The sequence below is a fragment of the Dromaius novaehollandiae genome, chromosome 23 (genome assembly GCF_036370855.1).
Source record: "Dromaius novaehollandiae isolate bDroNov1 chromosome 23, bDroNov1.hap1, whole genome shotgun sequence".
NCBI classification, from domain to species: domain Eukaryota; kingdom Metazoa; phylum Chordata; class Aves; order Casuariiformes; family Dromaiidae; genus Dromaius; species Dromaius novaehollandiae.
Genome location: NC_088120.1, coordinates 8,278,570 through 8,299,011, shown reverse-complemented (window position 1 = coordinate 8,299,011; position 20,442 = coordinate 8,278,570). Strand labels below are relative to the sequence as shown.

Here is a 20,442-nt window from a genome sequence, read left to right as displayed (position 1 = left end):
TAGCAACAGTAGTCTGTCCCAGGATTTACTAGTCACTGGCAGTTCCAGTGTTGCCACCATTCAGTTGATCCTGATAGAAACAACTGAACTGTGATCAACAAAATCTCAGCTTATTTAAAAATAGTAGTTAACAACAAAACTAGTTTAATTTCAAAGTGATTTTTGTAGTTGTAAAATGTTTTAAAATGTGTTCTTCCTATACATTCAAAATGTGTTGGCAGCTGGTTGAATGTTTACAAGTACATTGTTCCAAATAAGATGGAATTGGCAGTCTTCTAAATTGTGTCTTGACCTGGATTTTCACCAATTTAAGAGCTGTATCCCAACTATAATTGTGTAAATGCAATTTCAAAATGTTAATTACTAACTGTATGTGTAAAAATTGGAAACAACAAATTGAATAAATGGAATTTTTCTCCCCCTAAATTAATCTGTTTATTTTTAAATGGTATTGTAAAATGTTTCTTGCTGCTACCAATATAGCATTGTAACTAGATTCTGCATGCAGGATTTTTGGACTCAACTGAAGACTGTTGTGCAGTAGCAGTGGGAAAGTCAATGCTACATGGTAATGGCAGAACTCTGTGCCTCATCAGGTCAATATATTGTGCTTTAAAAGACTTAAGTCCATCCACTGTGCAATCCAGCATACATAATGCAGTTAAAAACAGTTTCTAAAACTTTAAACCTCTACAATATCTAGTATAGCTGAAGTAATGCCTTTGCTGTCCTTTCACAAAAGTGCTTCCAAGAGGCAACATCTCAAACCTTAGCCTAAATGAATTTGCAAATACATGGCTTTTAACAGTAAACAGAAAATGCTTATTTTAGAGTATTTTGCTCTGAGGAGTTAAATACTCCTTGTGAATGCTCTATTCCAACTTAATTTATGCAAGTCTACTCAAATTCTGTAAGTACCTTCAGGAGAACCTCAAGGTTCCTCTACCTTCCCCTTCAGCCTAGTTCTTCTAAAAGGGATGCAGGCATAGGCACTTAATTCCCAATTCACTTGAGCCTCTGTGGTTTCTTATATTGTAAAAGTGGGATTATATCGCACTGCTAGCTCCAAGTTCTGTAAAGTACTGACATTTCAGAACACTGATGAAGGTACTTAATGGCCCCACTGATGCCATGAATTAAATAGGCAATAAGCCAGACAGTTGTAAGCATAAGGACCAGCAGCCTACTGAGAGCAGGTGAGTGTTGGGTATTTGGCTGTCAGCTAGGAACACCAGGAAAACCTAGCACTTAACAACAAAGGTTTCTTCCACTGCACCCCTCATTCACGTCTTGCCAAGCGATTTGTACAACACAGGACTTGGAAATGACTGCTAATACTATCCCCAAAAAGCTGTGTTAAAGGGACTGTCAGGCTCTGCCCAGGAAACCTAGACTTAGGAGCAAGACAAGCTACTTTGACTAGAGGCAACTGCAGTTTGGTTGAGTACAGTTGTTATGTTTTCGGCTACCTAGAGTGGTGAGTTGTTGGCTCAAGTTCTCTGGGCATACAGGAAACTTCCTTCGGTAGTTCGGTGTTGGGTGACCAGTCTCCAGCAGACTACAGCTGTGTTAATTAAGTCAGAAGGTGCTCTCAAGGTATAGTCAAAACTTGTACATTTTATTCCCAATTCACAGGGTTATTTGCACAGATGGAACACAAAACTCAAGAAGAAAGGATGTGTATGAATAAAACATTAGCATCTTTTGATCAAACACACTACAGGGTACATAGTCTTCCCTTCCTATAATAGTCTCATCAGTAAGAGCATCTTTAGACAAGTATTATAGCAATGGACTACAGACTTTTTAAGCAAGTTACAAGATAAATGGAGAAAACCAGCAATTACTAATGGGTGATTATGTCCTAAAAATGTGTAAATCTATTCCTTTGTACTTCAAAATGTTACCTGCAACATTCCTGCCAAAAATCAGGTAGCAGTGCTGCAAATGTATTTTGATCCAATTACCCTTCTCTGAACATTTTTCAAGTTGTTACCCCAGACTAAACATTTAGAGAAAAAGAAAAAGCTCTTTCTAAGAGCAGAGGTCAAAATAACATTTAATTTGAAAACTTTCACTTTGAATAAAGCCATTATAGTGTACATTTAAACATCTTTAAAAGACATAGAAAGAATAACATTTAGCTTTCAGAGACCAGTCTATCATAGTCCCTAATTTAAACACCCAGCTACTTAAACACTAAATTTAAGGTTTTTTTAATTAAAATTATCAGTTGGGTGCATGGACTTTTGGTGAAAAAGAAGTTCCAATAGAGCCTTCTGTTACTGCTGAGATAAATCAATATGCTGCAGATATTTTGGAGCACAGCCATTAGTTTCAGCAGAGTTTATACACACTACTTCGATTCTACAGAATTTGCAGGAATGACAAAATCTAGTTTACCACAGAAAAAACGTAATTCCCACCATTCTTGAGACTCCAAAAGAAAGATGCCTATACATGGTCTTTTGTAGCCTGCGTATGTTCTTGCATTCCAGCTGTGCATAACCTGCAGGTAGCTTGCACAAGACAGGCTACTGCTTTTTTAGAGCAGGAATAGGATACCTGCATCAAGGAAGGGAGATGTTATCTAGATGGGCTGTGGCTTGACTTGCATGAATGCATAAACATTCCCTGCCTTTTTGGCCACATCCTGCTAACTCGTCCCCAACTGAAAGGCCCACAGAACAGCTTCTTCACAATTTTTCCATGGGAGCAAGAACTAGGACAACATCTTTATTCATGCACTCTTGAAACATCGTGGGTTTGTGTTCGGCTTTTCTGGCTTGTTCATATACACAAGTCAAGTCAAAGTTTAGTCCTACCTCTGGGAGAGAAAGAAAGAACCATCAGAACTGTCAGATACTACATTATACTTGCAATGAATTGGATTTTCAAAACAAAAAATTTAAACTGTGCTATACATAAGTTTTGAGGCACACAATATAAGGACATGATGACAAAATAGTTAAGGTATGTTACTGTTACGCTGCAGTCAGAAGTTAGAATCTCAGCCTGGACACAATGTCCTCTTCCCTCCTCCCCACCAAGCCAGCTGCAATTCTGGCTGGACTGACATGTGAACGTTAATCACAGCAGTCCTTTGCAGGGTGCTGACCAAAACACGCCAGCTTCAGTAACCATATTATCCCAAGAGACAGTCAGGTGGACCACTTCTATATAGGATTTTAGTTTTGAACACTGTATTAATTAAAAATGCTGAAAAAGTTTTTTTTTTTTTTTGCTGTTACAAACCATTTTTATGGAAATCAACTACCAGACAATCATAACTCAACTTAAAAAGTATAAGATTGGCTTTACCAAAGCATTTAAGTGTTCTTCAGAACTGTTCTCATTCAGTGGCATAAAAAGAACAAGTTATATGTACCACTAGTGCCAGGAGGCAGCTCAAACTATACACCAAAAAATGCTTATAACCTGCTGGAGAACCACGGCTGGTGCAGGTTTTGATAAGGCAAATGTAAAATATGAGCTATTACCTAGAAATTAGCTTCTATACGAATCTTTAATTGCTGACTTTAGCAGTTCGTAACCTAGCTAGCAATATGCAAATTATAACCATAAGGAAGTCCATCCAGCAATAATGGAAGTTAATGGAAAAGAAATTTCAATATACCAAGACTAAAACATTTGCTCATCAGTCTTATTTTGTCTAGTACCCCTTTTAAAAATGTGAAGTGATATTTACTCAGACATCAAACAATAAACAAATTCCTGACTTTACTGAAATACCACAGCAAGGATTTTACTCCATAAGGGATGCATAGCTCTACTCCTAACAATGCTCTGGAGTCAAATTCTAAAGCTACAATAATTCCAGTGGATCAGTATTTCCTTCATTTTTTTATTACAGCATGTTTGCTAAATTTACAGCAAGCAGAAAATAAGCTGGGTCTTTAGTTATTTTGATCAAAACATTGATGTTTTAAAGGTAGTACACAATATTTGTTAAAAAGAACATATAAAAATACCTTTTTAGAAGCCTCTATAAGAAAGGAAATACAAAGTTTAATCCCACAACTTTCCTCTGCTAGAGCTGCACGCTACTGCTACAGTTTTAAATAGACTTTTTGTTGTTTTTAAACTATACATCCAGGAAAGTCTACAAAATTAAAGGAACGTGCATATAAATGATTGCATAGCAGAACATGAACATTAACTGCAAACAGTAAAGAAAAAGTTAGAAATACTATCAAATATACAAAGGTTCTAGAATCAACCCCCTAAGCACGTTCCACTGCCAATATTTAAAAGCCATCTGCATTTCTTCAAAGGCCCTGCTGAAAACATTAAAACCAAAACCTAAAACATTTCTCTAAAAGGGATTTTTTTAAATGAATGTCTTTATATGCTACTACATAGACAGCAAGGAACACTAAGTGTGTGATGCTGGCTTTTGAAGGTAAATAGAAAAAAAACAATGCCAAAAGCCATTTTCATAACAAAATATCTTGCCTTCTAGAGAAATACTGGTAAGATTACACACTGGTTTTGTTATTTTTCACATTCAATTTACTAAATATACTGTATTAGTGATCAACTAAATAGCTAGAGATGCAGCTCTTGTTCATATCCAACTTGAAACATTTGTTCTTAAGCAAAATGAAATCTTGTACCAAACCACTATCCATTCTGAGGAAAAAGTGATTCAGACTTGCTTAACTAAATACTTTTTGATGTGTAAAAGCAAGCCTTTGTTACTCAAGAAGAGAGATGGCTACAGTTTTATACCTATGAATACACCAACTAACCACAGGAGTCATTGGCATAAAAGTTTAGTTCTTATATACTGTACACACACAACTCGAAACAATCTACTTGTATCTAACAGCAGGAAAACTAAGCAATTTTATGGTTAACTGCTCACTAAAATTTAGAATAGATACAAAAACTGCATAAAATGTACACACAACCTAATATGTAGTTACTCTGTCATTTGCTGAAATCTGAACTTAATTTTCCACTTCAAGGCTTCCCCCCCACACACACACATTTAGTATTAGCAGCCAGGTAAAAAGCAGTGAAGCCTCTATCCTGACGACTCATGACACTGCGCAATCTCTGAACAAGCTTCCAGGACTAACTCTCTCCCCATGTAGTATACGTGTTAGTACCATCTCTCCAGATGGCAGGGTTCAAGAGAAATTTCAACACCTCTCTCTCTCTCCACAGAGCTCCATTTACCGACCTACTTGTGTCGGTGGGCACGGAGAATACAGAAACCTGCCTTTGAACAATGGAAACATGTAACTGCCAGTCTGCACTTCACAGCAGTCAGTGTTGCACTACAGCTGTCCAGTTTTCCATTTTATCACAAAGTTTAGTATTAGAGAACAAGTTAAACAGTTGGTTTAACTGTTCAGCACAAACTAGTACCAATTTCTCTGTGGGTATGACATTTTTTAATAGGACAATGTTGCAAATTACGATCAATCAAGTCATCACCAATATTTAAGCATTAAAAATGCAAGTCTTTACAAAAATATACATAGAGACACCACAATCAAATCAGTAGCTGCCCATGACATTTAACCAAGTGGACATTCTGTCTCTCTCTCTCTCTCTCTCAGTGGCTTCTCAACACTGTTTTAATTATAACCATTGTCTGCTACAGGGAAAACTGACAAAGAAAAGTTTTTTGTTTTTCTTTTTTCTTTTTTTTTTTTTTTTAGCACTGTTGCAACATCATATTCCTGATAATTTAAGTAAACTGAACTGTGTGTAAATGAATGTTACATGCCTAAAAACAACATGGATACACTGTTAGTGGCCACTGGACTTGGGACTAGTCCATGACCTTGATCTGGATTTTGACCTAGATCTAGAATGTGATCTTGACTGTGATTTGGATCTAGCTGGTTCTTTTTTTCTCGATTCCTTTTCATATCTTGAGCTGGACTTATAGTGTGTTTTAGAATCTGTTTTAGAGGTGCCTCTAGATTTGGTGTGAGATGCAGACCTAGACCGTGATTTAGCCTTCATTTCTTTCTTGGGCTGTGACTTGGATCGTGATCTTGAATTGGACTTAGATCTTGAAAAAGATCGATTGCGGTGTTTGAACCTATCAGAATAAAGGGGAGAGAGGAGATTTGAATGTAAAAACACTATTCTTAGACATCTAGCACATTAAAAATTGTTTACCATTTTTGCAGGAGAAACTTTTAAGCCTACAATTAAAGGAATACAGTGATCTAGTTTTTGATTTAAATGGTGTAAAAATTATTTTACCTATCATTGTCCGAATGGCTTCTGCTACGACGAGGTCTTCCAGTAGGTCTACTGCTAAAAAGGTATATCAGAAAAAGTAAACAGTGACACATACCTATGTATTTATACAGATGATTAATAAGTTTAGGGTTTTTTTTTTTTTTTGAGATGTGCATTTGCTTTTAGTTATTCTCCAATGAAGCACAGAATCATTTCATTCAATATTTGTTTTGATGAAGCATGCAAGCAACATAACTCCCACAAATGATTACAAAGTGAGTATAGAAAAAGAATATTCAAAATGTTAACAACTAAATAGTCAATATGGTGTTTCTCCTCCAACAGACTGCTGTGTAGTAGAAGCCAAACACACTACACTTACTTTCTAGGACTATACGATCTTCTATAGCTGTAATCAAAAGAACGACTTCTAGACCGCCTCCTTTCGTAACTCCGACTTCTAGATCGCCTATATCTGTCATAGTCATCGTAGCGAGAAGAACTGTATAGGTTTCTCCCTTCCTTGGCTTTCATTTGATTTGGTGCTGTAGAAAAATAGCAATTTTAAACATTTTAAGTTCAAAAAAAATAAAGCCCATACTTTCCCTTTAGTGACATTACTAAGGCTATTCATGTATTCAGTATTCATCAGAAAGCTTAATTCATGATTTTAACAGAGATGTTTATGAAAAGTACAGAAAAAGACGAAAGAGTACTGCACGCCACTGATGCTTTGCTGGTTTAACCACTGGACAAAACCTAATGCAGTCCTGTCAGTACTGTCAATCCAGAAAAAAAACGCGGTAAGAAAGGAACAAGGCTCCACAAAACCAAAACACATAACTGGCTAAGGTGATTTCAGCCCACCTTGAAACTGTAAGCTGGTATGAGAGGCCAGGTTGATGACTCGTACATCCTGACACTCCTGAATTCACCTAAAAAGTGACAGCTAACAGGGAATTAAACAAACTCCCATTTTTCCTGACTATGCAGTACCACACGTTACACCTGATCCACTGTCTTCCTTAATGATTAAAAAGACTTATTTTCTCCCTACAATTCCTTTGGTCTACATGGAAAGTTAATATAGAAGAAGTAATGAAACTGATTCCAGAAAAAGTAAAGTCTTATTCTAAAACAAAACAAAAAAGTGAAACCCACCCCCCAACGCACATTCACTTTGTAGTTTAATGGAAATTAAATTAGAACTCTTATGTTTTCTCAAAGTAGCACAACTCTTTCCCTTGTATTAAATCCAGTCCTCGTTCAAACCCAAAGATAGCGTTTCAGTGTATTTTAAACATATTATGCCCTATCAATATTAGTCCCGTTTTAGACCAACAAGTCTATGTTTGGTTTGTACCTAAAGTATCTTTTTGCTCATGCTACTAAACATGTAAGAAATAATTTCTTCACAATTATCTGATCAAAACCAAGAAAACTGTTCCATGGTGGACTGAGATATGTTGAAATTTATTTTAATCTGAAGCCAAGTGAAAATGAAGATGTTACCTCAATCCTGGAAAGTGGACTGGCACAGAACACAGAATCACTAATGCACTTCAACATAATATAAACATTGCAATACATTAAACAAACGGAACTACACATTTTGACAGAGAAAATTCATCAGCACGTTCCTGCAAGAAAGCTTGATAAAACTGTACAGAAAGCTCTTAAATATTTTCAGCTTACCACACTGTGGTAAGTGACCATTGTACTCAGTTATCTATTTTTAATTGAAACAAGAGACATTAATAATTATTGGATAGAAAGCAAAATATCTACATACTATTTATGTACAATAATTTATAACACGTGTAATGTTACCTAGCACTAAACATTAAGGCGAAAATCATAATCTGATGAAATACACGCAAGCACTTACTCTTCCGATCCCCCTGTGCAAACTGGATTTCTATTTGCCGACCACAAATCCACTTTCGGTCCAAATTATGGAGAGCATCTTCTGCATCACGGACATCTTCAAATGTGGTGAGTGTTAAGGTACTTGGGAATTTGAGCATTAACAAATTTGGTATTTTAAATCAGTTATTTTCTAATTTTACAACCTTTTTTTGGTTGTTTCGGGCATGCTATAGGAAATGCAAGCAACGTTTTATTAACCAACTATCTGAGAATTCCTATAATTCAAATCTCACACTATGACCATGAACTTATCCACAACTAAGCAACTGCTACGCAACACCCGAGTTTTTTCTTCTCCCACTTGTACTTAAATAAAAAAGAAAATGTATCCTTTTCAAAATAAGTTATTTAATTATTAATGGTGATTCAATTCTCTGCACTATATTCACACTACAAGAAAAATCATAGTTCTTAAAAAAAATTTAGGCATGCCAACAGTAAACAACTACATATTTCTATTAATTTTAGAACTGGGATAAGGCTTTCCTTTTTCGCCAGCTGATTTTTAAATATGTAATTATGGGATGCCAAGGACACATATACAGACTGTCAACAGTCTGTCTATTTGTGATAAAACCATACACTAAAAATAGTACACTATCAGTCAGATGTTCAGTAACACGGTCTTTGTCAATTTTAATGCCTGAGATCGACCACTACTGTAATTCACACACCTTCTTCCATGTATGGGACCTGAAAGAATGAATTGCCTTTCTCCTCATAGCAACTCAGTCCATCATCAGCATCATCTATGCAGAAAATAAACTACCATGTTGTAGGTATATTTACCTTGATAAACCAAGAACGAATGCAATTTCATTCAAGATCACAATTACAACAGCACTCACAAGAGAAATGTTACAGGTTTTGTCAATGGACTAAACCAGAATCATTCATCAAATTACTGCTTACATGACAAACAGAAGAAAAACTGTTATTCTGTAGGATACATCAGGTATGACTCCTTTAATCTTGGCCACCATTCAACTTCATCTTGACCTTTAACTCTTTAAGTGCTTGTCAGAAGGACTTGTCATGAGATGCTTGGCCAAAAATGACAGATGGCTTTATCTTTTACTTTGAAAAACAACCTTTTCCCCCTTTTGTAGATAAAGCGAAGCTTTGTCTCCCATTATGGCTTGTCCTTCTTCCAGCTTTTCTTTATTTTTTCTTTTCCCAAACTCTCCCTTCTCTTCAAGCCTGATCCTTAAGAGGTCTTTGGCTTGTCTACTTGCCTTAATTGTTGAACTCTACTCTAAAGGTTCTTTCATGCTTTCTCTTTGGGGTCGCCATTACTGTACAGCTTTACATTCTGAGGCAACAACAGAGGACAGTAAATTAGGGGACAATATTAAAGAAAGAAGTTCACCTCATTTTTTATACAATCTGCTTTTGATCAAGTGATTCCAGTTCCCATTTTTTTTTCAATTTTTAAATTAACAATGAACACTAGCCACAATTTGCTAAGCACAATTTACTTACATACTAGTTATAATAAAAACATGGTAGAAAATTTTGAGTCAGTGATAATTTTTCATTTAAATCATATAGTATCAATTTCAGTCACATAAGCAAGCTTTTATATTACTGGACTTGATTTAAGTTTTGCAAAAAAGCAAAGAACAATTGAGAGGAGTTAATCTTCAAAAATAATGAAACACCACAATATAAGTAAGACACTTATTAGATACAACACAAAAGTAAACTGCTTTTTCATTTAGATTTGTTACCTCTTACACAAACTTGAATTTCAAACTTCAACACCCCTCACTAATCAGCCATCTGAAGAAAGGATATTGAACATAAGCAAATCCTCTGGGACGACGAGTGTAGAAGTCAAGTGGAACGTATACATCAACTATAGGCCCATAACGACCAAACTCACGGCGCAAATCTTCAGACCTAAAATATCACAAATATCTTATATATGTTTTCTCCCTATTTAAGTTAAAAAACATCTGCTAAATTAAAAAAAGACACCTACAATCAAATAATATGACCAACCATCTTTTTGGAACACTCCGAAGAGGATGAATGTAGCAAGATTTTTTTTTGGGGGGGGGGGGGGGGGGGGCAAGCAGCAGGAAAGAGTTTGAGCAGCTCGTTGTTAAAAACACACTAGGCTTTCCTGAAACACTGCTGAGCCTCAAGATGCTCAAGATACACCCTAGCATTTTGAATCCAGTCTTTAGCATTACTCCATAATATAAGCATATACTAGAAGTGACATATATTAGCTACTTTAATGCAAAATGTACTAGCAAAGTGGGCTGAAAGTGAGAAAGATCCAATAACTTTTTTTCAAGAAGTATCCCATAAAATTCTTAACACTGATTTTGCAACATGCAAGCATTAACTGTAACATGCAAAGGTAGAGCACAAGAATAAATCAGTCACACACACTCATTTCCATTGAATACTCAACACTTACAACCATATCAAATGGAAGGGAACTTGAGTGAGTAACCCATTCACGCCCTTAGCTATTCCAAAGAGGTGGCAGAGTACAGAACAGCTTGAACTAACTACTGTCCCCTTAACAGAGAGGTTTCTTAACTACATTAGCTTCTTTACATATATTTTTCTGTATAACTTTAACACAACAATCTGTATGAGACACTCATGTGAATATATAATTATGTGGTGTGAAAGAGTTATTACTATTCTTTTCTCTTTCTCATCAGCTGGGGAAAAAATCTAAATTGCATATAGTCAGCAGACTATATTACATATATGACAACAAGCAGGCAATTCCAACAACCAGCATAAGGATCTCACAATGAAGCTCTCTCTAAAAATATCATTTAATCATAAGTTTACAATGAAAGCCTGAACGGGAGTCTCATTTTTAAGAAGTTTGAAAGTCTTCTTCCCTTACTGTTCTGACCCTAAAATAAATTATGGTCAAAAGAGGAATGAATGCTGATAAAAAAATAATTAAAAACTTTTTTTTTGGACAACAATAAGGTTCCTAATTCACTCCATTGTGCCTACGTTACTGCTATTTGCTGAACAACTTTGGTGCAAGCTGTCCAGCCAGCAAGTTTCAAAACTCAAGCTTGAGTTTATACAAGCAAATCTTGTAGTGGCTTCCACAGAAATTCTACAATTAACACCAGAAAGAGTGCTCCAAATCACACGTGCATGCTGTACGCATATGCTCTACAAACATTTCACAACCGGTAACAAACACAAAAGGCAGATGCTGAACTGCAGAAGAGAAATAGAGAAATCTAACAGTTCACTAAAAACATCCAAGCAGCAAATACCGATGCGTGCACTATGTATACTTAGCTCTTCTAAATAACGATGAAAAATTATTGCACTAAGCTGCACACAATTGGTTCTTACCTAATTTTGCGGCAATTATTATAAAGAAAAGGCGTTTTCTTTTTTTCTCCGCATTAGGAGCCTCGTAAGAGGCCGCGGTACGTAACAATTAATGCAATAACATTCCACCCGAACGGGCAGCAATTACCATACTAACGGAACCATCCACACTATGAATGTGGAGGACATTCACAGCAAGCGTGCTGTGTTTGCTCCCCTCTCGGAATAATCGCTGCATTTTAAAAGCATATTTACAATTCCAGCAGCCGCTGAGCCCAGAAGCGGTGCACAGGCAGCTACCGCCGAGCCGGGCCGACAAATCCCGCCTTGATCCCCCGCTGGAGAAAGAGCAACGCGGCTGGGGAGTTTCGCTCTTTTCCGGCCTAGCTTTGTTCTTTCTGGATGCGTTTTGAGACCGATCCCCGCGAAGACGGAGGATCGAAAGGACGGGACGGCGAGGAAAATGGGGAAGGGAGCGGAAGGCGAGGCAGGGAGAAGGGCAAAGCAGCCGAGAAGGGAGAGGCCTGCGCCTCCGCCCCCCGGCCCCTCGCCCGGGGAGGCCCCGCAGCCTCCCGCGGCAGCCGCCTGCGCGGCCTAACGAGCCCGCCAAAGCCTGCGCGGCCCCCGCGCCCGCCCCGCTCCCCCGCCCCGCTCGCCCCCGCTCACCGGGTGTCGTCGGCCACGTTCCGCACGAAGAGCGAGGTGTTGGGGGGCCGCAGGTAGCGGGACATGGCGGCGGCGGCGGGGGGCGAGGGGCAGCGAGCGGCGGGGCCCAGGCGCTGCGGGGAGCGGAGCGGCTGAGGCGACCCTCCGGAGCAGCACGCAGCGCCACAACCAGCCGCCCGCCGCCTCTCGCGAGACTTCCCGCGGGGCTTCCGGCGAGAGCGCCGCGAAAGGAGGGAAACACGGCGGAGGGTGTGGGGGGGAGGCAGGACAGCCGGCGCCAAAACCGACCCTCCCCTCACTGCGCATGCGCCGTTCGCCCGCCCCTCCGGCGCGCAGGCGCAGCAGGCTCCCGCCCGGCGTGACTCGCGTGGCCTGCGAGGGAGCCCCCCTCCCCTCCGGCGCCGTGCGCACATGCGCTCTCGGCTCGCCCTGCTCCGCGCGTGCGCGTGCGCGCGCCTCCGGTGGCCGTTGCCCTTTCCCGCCCAAACGAGGGGGTTGAACGCGCGCTGCGCTGGGCGCGCGGGAGGCCGTTGGCGGCGGTTGGCAAGATGGTGGGCGAGGCGCTGCCGTGAGGGGAAAGGCCGTGCGCGCCCGGCCGGCCGCCTCCCGCCCCGCCTCCTGCCCCGCGCAGACACCCTTAGGCGCCATGGTTCACCCCTGTGCAATCCGCCAATGCAGTGAATCGACCCCACGGCTGGCTGGTGTGCAGGATCAGGGTGCCCGCTGTGCTAGGCCTTTTCTAGCGGCTTGAGGGAGTGTGGTGCTGTGGCCTGGTCATGGACAACATTTGTGCCCTGAGACTTTTCACTGCATGATTCTAGAGCAGCCCAATTTGCAAAGGACCAAGTCATTCCTACTAGAGCCATTTGTGTTATGAGAACAACATGTGGGCAGCTGGAGGAATTACTATTTACACATAATGCATGACTTGCCAGTGGTGAAATAGGCAAGGAGGTGGTAGATCTGCAAATGTGACGTGCCTGAAAGCTGAGTTCATGAAGGGCTCGGAGAAGAAGCCTGTCTGCATCTTCGCTGGTGTGAGGAATATTTAGCCAAGTGTACAGGCAGACGGGAAAGTGAGACTTTTGAGTTCATGCAGTCCTGATGCCTGTCAGTAAGCTATTTTCACTTCCTGACCTTACTGATCTGTTTTAAATGGCTGAATATGAGAGAAACTGTGGTGGGTGGACACGCTGCTGTGCTGGCATTCTCACACCCAGAATTGTTTGACATTTTTACAGGTTTTATATGATAGAGGACTTTCAAGGAAAAGCCAGCTATATATGCCACTCTTTTGGAAAAAAGAAAGTGATGATAGTTACTGTATGCTTAGCGGTCTGTGTACAGGATCCTGCAGAAAAGAAATGGGAGTCCCTGACAAAGTTTTATGCATTTGATATTCCCATTTAACATTGTTTTGTTCTAAATATGCTAGCAGCAGGTATTTTAGTTTGTAGCCTTGTGCAACATATACACAGTCAGCTTCTGTACACACACAAGAATTGTCAAAAGAACATGAAAATCAAGCCAAGGAAAGGCAGTTAGAGACTGAAATTATGGTGGAGCACACAACACAATGCAGCTATAACAAAGCAGAAAAAATCCAGTCCTTAGGCATGCTGAAAAACAATGGAATCACCAAGGAATGGAGTTTGCAATGGATAGAAATGTTTGCTGCCAGGATTACCCTTTCAGAGCCTTCAGAACAGAAAATGAACAGTTTTGAACAAGACAGAAATGTTCCTGATTGCAACATTGTAAATAATCTCCTCAAGTCCTTTGCAGAAAATTTCACTTGGTTTTGTGAAAGAGTGGATCTAATATTACTGTCCAAAGCTACAACAATTGTCATCCAGAAATAACTGATTACCTAGAGCAGTAAGGTAAGGTCCCCGATCTAATCAAAATCCTTCATGTTTTGACAGCCTGAAGTAAAGAACTGCACTGAATATTTCCCCTAAATCTGAGATTTCCTGTGGCAAATGAATATTGCAATGGGATCGATAAGATTGGCTGAGTTGCTGGAAATGCTAAATCACTGTGATTGTGAAGTAATGTGAATTATTTCTTTTAAGAATTTTTAGTTGTTTCAAATTAAAATGGTTTAACAGCAACTTAGATTCCATATACGGATTAGTGTAGTTCTCGAGTCTGCAGTCTCTATAACTTAGTCCCCCTTTGTACAGCAGTTGTCCTGTATTGAGCCTGAACTCTGGAAAGGGGTTGAATACGGAAGGAGTGAATTTGCAGGGTGGATGTATTGAGTGGGCTGGGAGTATTTGAGTAGACACTGGACCAAAGTAAGATTTTAATGTTTGTTTTAAAAGCAAGCAAATATATATAGATTTTGCTTTAACATCAATCCTATTTTATGTCACAGTGTAGCAAAAGCAAAGAATTGGATTTTTGCAAACTTAAAAGTGTTTAGTTACATATAATGGATGATTTCTGAGTTATAGTAATGTAGAAATGAACCTGGAAGTATATCATATTTTGTATCTACAATTTACTGATACAGCATTCGGTTGTTGAAGGCTTGCAGCGTTCTGTGAATTGACTGTTAGAAAACTAAGTTCTCTTTTGTAGTGTTTCATTGTGCAGTTAGCAGCAGTTACCCAGCAACTTTCAAACATTTCTGTTCCGAGCTCCTAAATGGCCCCTTGCACTACTGAAGCTTTAAAACAGCCTTCTCTGAGGTCTGACCAGTGTCTTGATCCTTTGCTGTTGATCTTATTTCTGTGTAACTCACGCTGAATTTAAAGTCTGTAAAAGTGTCCTTAAAAGTAGAGCTATGTGGGAAGCTAAATGAGCATAACAATACTTGCATAGTTATGCCAGTAAAACTCCCCATGAGGACATTCTTATCACAGAATAGGAATATGCTTCCTTGATCATGCTTACAGCATGTTGCAAATGGTATTACCTAAAATACAAAAAAACTTACAAACCGCTCTTCTCCTAGCATAGGAAAGTCTAGACTCAGCACTCTCATTTGGAATAAAAGGTCCACATGGGGATTTTAAATAGCATAATTAGTCCAGCAGCTTTTCTCATGTAGCTCTTACGCCTGAGATCAAATTCTAACGAACTTGCAGTGACATAAATAAGTATTAAATAGAAGAACTAATATAATAATAGGATCTTACCAGTAGTGACCAAAGAAGTGATTGTAGGCATGGATCCTGTGCATTTTATACTTCAGCCTACACAATGCACTGGAGACACATAATCTGAATGTAAACATTCCAGTGGTACTTACGAAAACTGGCAAGCAGATCCTGGGAGTATGTTGTGAATTGGAAGAATGTTTGATTGCCTTTGGTCTTGTAATGCCTCGTTTTTATTTAATTGTACTCTTCTGTACATCATTTTAAGAGCAGTCATTCCTCTTATTATTTTGTAATCGTTTATGACTCTTAAAAATTCTTCATAGCTTTTAAAGTATTTGTTACTATTCTTGTCACAGATATACTGTGCAGATCGCCTGTGCAAATGTCTAATTACTCTTTGCTGGATAGGATATAGAGACAGGTTTTTAGTAGGGCAGCAAACATTATTAGAATGAGGGATAAAAGCTGATTGGGTATGTTAGGAAACAAAAAACATATCAGCTTCTGTCCTCTCCCATTGATTATTATGGTGAATCATAATTTTTTCAGATATGTCTGGGTTTGACTGTATGGGAGGCAGACCTCCAGTCCTCAGTATGGAAAGGATCTGTAAGTATAATAAGGGAAAGCATGGTCTTATAATGGGAAGTGATTTGTATGTGATAGGAGAGTAAAAATAATAATGATTTTCTGTACTGTTCTTTCAGATAACGAAGATCACACCTGGTGGAAAGTACGTTTTATTTTAGGTATGTAAAAATGTCTTAAAGAAAGTGGATCTGTCTTCAGACTCTCTTGCTTCTTCTGACAAGAGTTGCTCCACCAACAGTCAAACGCTGTAGATGACAAATATACATAACTTGTTTTTCACTTAGACTTTAGGAAATATATTTGTAGCTAAGTGACTAGATGTTTCTGTAATTCATTTAGAAATCCATCTTATTCTACAAGAAAATACAATTGCAGTACTTGCCTATAAATATGTCTGTAACATTCCTACCAAGGACATGGTCTTTTACAAAACCAGTTCTGAAGAGTGAGAATCTAGATACTAAAATGCTGTCATCAACTGCATTTTATCACTCTGTATTAAGGAGCATTTTGAGTCATAGGCACTACAAGAAAGATATGTCCCAAACAGTAATGGGTTCTTGTGTGTGGTGCTTTGCCTACTTGATGTTAGAAAAGTAGTTTGAGATACTCAAAATGATCTCAAGAAATTGTCCAAGATGCATAACTTTAGTATAGTTAGCTGTGCTTCTTATGGTAGTTTTTACCCACGTGGACACTTTTTAGGAGTTTAATGAGGTTAACTCCCTAGAGAAAAGCTCTTTGTCAGTAAGGAACAACTTAGAACTAACTTCCTTCAGCATTTTTTTTAATGCACCACTGTTTTCCAAATGCTTACCTCTACCATTTCATTTCCTTTAACTTCTTGCTCATGAGAGAAGCTTTCTGATTTGCACACAAGCTTTCCATTTACCATGTTCACAGTACACTGTTGAAGCAGATTTAAAAATACATAAAAAATGCAGATTTTGAAATTCAGTTAAAATAAATAGGTGATTACATAGTCAAATGCAAAATAAATGCAGGTGATACGGAAATTTCATAATCTCATTTGCTAATTTAAATTGAAGACCACAGCACTTTCATAAGAGTTTTAGCAAAACATTTCTGTCAGCTGAAATGATACAAACGCATGTGTACATACTATTTTTTGCTAATGGAAACAGCACAACAAATTTCACTCAGGCACTAAAACTGAAGTATAAGGATGACTAGAGATGCACCTATTCCTGAAATATGTTACCTTTAGCTTTTTGCCATCCATAGTAGTAATGTCAGCCTCTTTTCCAAGTGTAAATGAGTTTGTTACAGTTTGTTTGGGTGTTTTTGATGTCACAACAAAGTCATCTCCTTTTTGTTGTATTTCAATAGTCGGCTTGATATCTTTAGCGACTTTGATGATGTCATCTGGCAATGCTGTAAAAAGAGCAAAGAAGAACTTTTCTGTTGTGAAGTAGTTTGTTGATATGAAATACCAAATATTCTTCTCTGGTGAAGGTGCAAGGGCAATACAAACCAATACTAGAAAATAATGTCTGAGTTAAAAGACAAATTTTTTTTGGATTCCTCACTTCTCTATGGATCTACTGTTCCATTCCATCTTGTCTCTATAGATTTTTATACTATATTCATTATGCTTGTGTCAGAATATTTATTGTTTATTTCTGTAGTGGCTTGCCATATCAGGACATATCTTTACAGCTCGTATCGTGTCTGTGCCGCTCTGTCTCTCTTATCTCTTCCCAGGCAGATAGGAGATGGGGGTTATCTGTGTAGTCAAAGCTGCAGCAGTGCAGGTGACCTCAAACTACCTTATCAGTGTGTCTCTAGCGTGATCTGAAAGGATCATCATTAGCTGTAAAGGTAGTGGTTCAGACATTTTTATTAATGTAGGCACCTACTAAGTCATAACCACCAAATTAATTTCTTAGAGATTACTGAACAGCTATCACATATATTTAATCACTAATGCTATAGAAAGTGCTTGCATTGCTTATAGAACATTGGGAAGTTTTACATGTCATTCACAACTTGCTTCTAGTTAAAAGTACTTAGAAAATTAGAGGTTAACCAAAACAGGTCAACTTCTGATACATGTCTTCTTTTGTGAGGGAGTCAATCTCATGTTAAGACAGAGATCTTGGGTTCATCTGTAACTTTTCTACATTAATTTTGCAATTTTCAGCTTCTTTTCATTTCTGAAATAGACTTAACAGACTTACCTGATAGGAGGTAGTTTGTCACACAAACAAAAGAAAAGAACATTGAAATGCTGTAAGAAAAGATGTTGTTGCGCAAGGTGTAATGTTACCATCCAAGCGAATTATTTTAAAAGTAACAAGGCACTTACCGATAGCTTTCAGAAACTCTTCATAGTTCTCTTGAGCATAGACCTGCCAGGTTCCATTGAATGCCATTGTGGATGATATAATGCAGTGTGGGGACAGGGATGCTAGCAGGAAAGTGAGGGAGCTCCCTGCTCATTTAGATGCTATTTATGGTAAGGAAAAGCCAGCCCAAATTGTGAGATGATAAGCTAATTATTAACTGAAGTAACAATTATTAATCATCTATTTGTTCTTAATGATCATAACCTCTAGTTCATTCTGCTTTATAGAAAGTGTTACCTTGACCGAATGTTTTGGGATGTTCTGTTTATTGTGGGTCACTGAACTAGGGTTATGATTCATAATTGTTGTAAAGTGTTGCATTGATTAATCTGTTTTCCTTTTGTTCACAACTCTTACATGTTTAATGCATTTTCTGTGCTTGGATAGAATTCTTCAGATAAAAGGTGTAATTTACAGTAGGTGCAAGTTAAGTACTGGGATAGGAGCCTCTTGATTATTTCAGTGGTCTGTACTGTGGAAGTTCAATGGTGGGAATAAAATCCACAACTTTTTCTTCCAAAATCATGGGCCTCCTGTCACTTGAGGACAGGGAAAATCGTATCCTAGTGGGATAGTCAGATATGACTTCATCCAGTAGATGTCAGTAACGTGCATCTAAATCTATGCTAATTTCAGGGTTTCTTTTTCAATAGTCACTTCATACACAGGTGATTAAAGGTAAAATACAACACGGAACATTGCTTGGAAACTGAAATTAAAGAAATAAACAGGATGCGTTATTTTTGTTCTCACAGGTTGCACCAAGAATTCCCCACTTATAATGACTAGTGAGTATATTCCTTGCTGTCTGTGCAAGAATGACTGTTGACTTTGGAAGTCATTCATTAGATTATTTATGCCTTGCAATGATATTGCTTAATTCAAATAAAGCCTGTATCCCTGGGGTTGCTGACCTTTGTAAGTTAACTTTTATTTCTCCATGCTGGTCAGTAATTCTTCTATTCGAATAGAAGAACAATGCTAGATTTTTACTTACAAATTCACAACTATTTTTTAGTATGTAATTTCAAAGAAAATTCACACACAGAGAGCCAAATATTCCAAAGTGGAAGTTTAGGTCCAGATCTATCTCAGTTTTAGTTTTAATTAGCAGACAGGGACAAGACTCAGAGTTTAGAAAACTTGTGCTCTAATTCTGATTAATCAACCTCATTTTCATTCCAAGAACACATTTCTCTTAAACATGCTGTCATCTGTTTTGTTCTCTCAAAATCATATCAGAGAACCACTTTATGACCAAATAGTAATATTTCTTTATTAACAGGAACATAAACAAGTCTATCAGCCTCCTCCCACAACAGCCAGTCCTGGATAATTAACAGGAATGGGGTTGGAGGGTCAGTGAATAACTTGCTTCTTGCTAACCCTGTACAATTGCTCATGAGTTTGGAAAATCTGTGATTCCTGCAGCCTGTCCATGTGTTAGCAAGCATAACTTTAATTTTCCCCAAAGTCTTGTCATGCACACATTCTAGCTTATGTCTTTAAAAAAGTTTATTATTCCTATCAAAAAAATTGACAAATTCAAAGATTTACTTAAAGCTCTTCTAGTGATCTAGTGTCCTCTAAGGACCACTATTGCCTTGGGTAGCTAAACTTTACACTAAAAGGCACACAGGAAGAAATGCCTCTTGCACACATATGCTTAAGACAGTATTCACACATCTGTAAGATGGCTTTGGAGCTACTCTGTAATAGCAGTCTCACTACTATCCCTGCCACAGTCTGGAACAGAGATCAGTTTTTCTTTATTAATTAAGGTTTTTGCTCCAGTTATCTTTCTCATTTTTTGAAAAGCAAAATGCCCAATTTTGTAGTCTCGTTTACATAGAATAACACCTTGCTGCCTGAATAGCAAAGGTAAGGTTCCGATCATGAATAAGGCCATATTTATGTGAGGGCTGCAACTCACATGGCTCTCAAATATAGATGTTTACATTGCAGTTACTCCTAGGCCATGACTCATCTGTCTCAGTTTATACCATAGATTAACGTTGATGATGCCATCAGAAAGACCTCTTTTTCTTCATTCGCTATAAAATAAAACTAGAAAATTATCTAAGGTCTCATTTTTTAATTGCAATGTTATTAAATTTAACAATATCAATTTTATAAATATAATTTAAGTAGTGTCTGAAATGTAATTACATTTGTCCAGGTATTACTGTGCTTATGTATGTAGACATTGGAACAGCAGA

At 38.3% G+C, this 20,442-nt stretch overlaps 2 protein-coding genes across 6 annotated transcripts; both read right to left on the bottom strand.

Annotated features, from left to right (window-relative positions):
- Positions 1-1,597: 1,597 nt before the first annotated feature.
- On the bottom strand, positions 1,598-12,416 carry SRSF10 (serine and arginine rich splicing factor 10). Of its 5 annotated transcripts, XM_026098088.2 has the most exons (7): positions 12,154-12,406; positions 9,955-10,059; positions 8,117-8,220; positions 6,611-6,773; positions 6,250-6,303; positions 5,981-6,082; positions 1,598-2,827 (listed from the first exon to the last, which is right to left on the bottom strand). In XM_026098088.2, exons 1-7 carry the CDS (start codon positions 12,216-12,218, stop codon positions 2,809-2,811), a joined length of 612 nt encoding a protein of 203 aa, XP_025953873.1. In that variant the 5' UTR covers positions 12,219-12,406; the 3' UTR covers positions 1,598-2,808. The 5 variants fall into 5 exon arrangements, with proteins under 5 accessions (XP_025953873.1, XP_025953875.1, XP_025953874.1 ...); XM_026098090.2 differs by lacking the exon at positions 5,981-6,082 and having other exon boundaries at positions 6,250-6,300; positions 12,154-12,404; XM_026098089.2 differs by lacking the exon at positions 5,981-6,082 and having other exon boundaries at positions 12,154-12,400.
- A 3,615-nt stretch (positions 12,417-16,031) lies between these two features.
- On the bottom strand, positions 16,032-18,323 carry LOC112982011 (fatty acid-binding protein, liver). The gene is made up of 4 exons (XM_026098070.2): positions 18,184-18,323; positions 17,077-17,249; positions 16,672-16,761; positions 16,032-16,099 (listed from the first exon to the last, which is right to left on the bottom strand). The coding sequence occupies exons 1-4, from the start codon at positions 18,248-18,250 to the stop codon at positions 16,049-16,051; spliced, it is 381 nt and encodes a 126-aa protein (XP_025953855.1). The 5' UTR covers positions 18,251-18,323; the 3' UTR covers positions 16,032-16,048.
- Positions 18,324-20,442: the final 2,119 nt, after the last annotated feature.

Excerpts from the sequence above, each read along its gene's own strand:
- SRSF10 (XM_026098086.2), bottom strand. The coding sequence starts at position 12,218 with ATGTCCCGCTACCTGCGGCCCCCCAACACCTCGCTCTTCGTGCGGAAC. Across the intron at positions 10,060-12,153 it reads AACGTGGCCGACGACACCCG|GTCTGAAGATTTGCGCCGTG; the intron begins GTGAGCGGGGGC and ends GTGATATTTTAG. Across the intron at positions 6,083-6,249 it reads AGCCATTCGGACAATGATAG|GTTCAAACACCGCAATCGAT; the intron begins GTAAAATAATTT and ends TTATTCTGATAG.
- LOC112982011 (XM_026098070.2), bottom strand. The coding sequence starts at position 18,250 with ATGGCATTCAATGGAACCTGGCAGGTCTATGCTCAAGAGAACTATGAA. Across the intron at positions 17,250-18,183 it reads AGAGTTTCTGAAAGCTATCG|CATTGCCAGATGACATCATC; the intron begins GTAAGTGCCTTG and ends CTCTTTTTACAG. Across the intron at positions 16,762-17,076 it reads TGGATGGCAAAAAGCTAAAG|TGTACTGTGAACATGGTAAA; the intron begins GTAACATATTTC and ends CTGCTTCAACAG.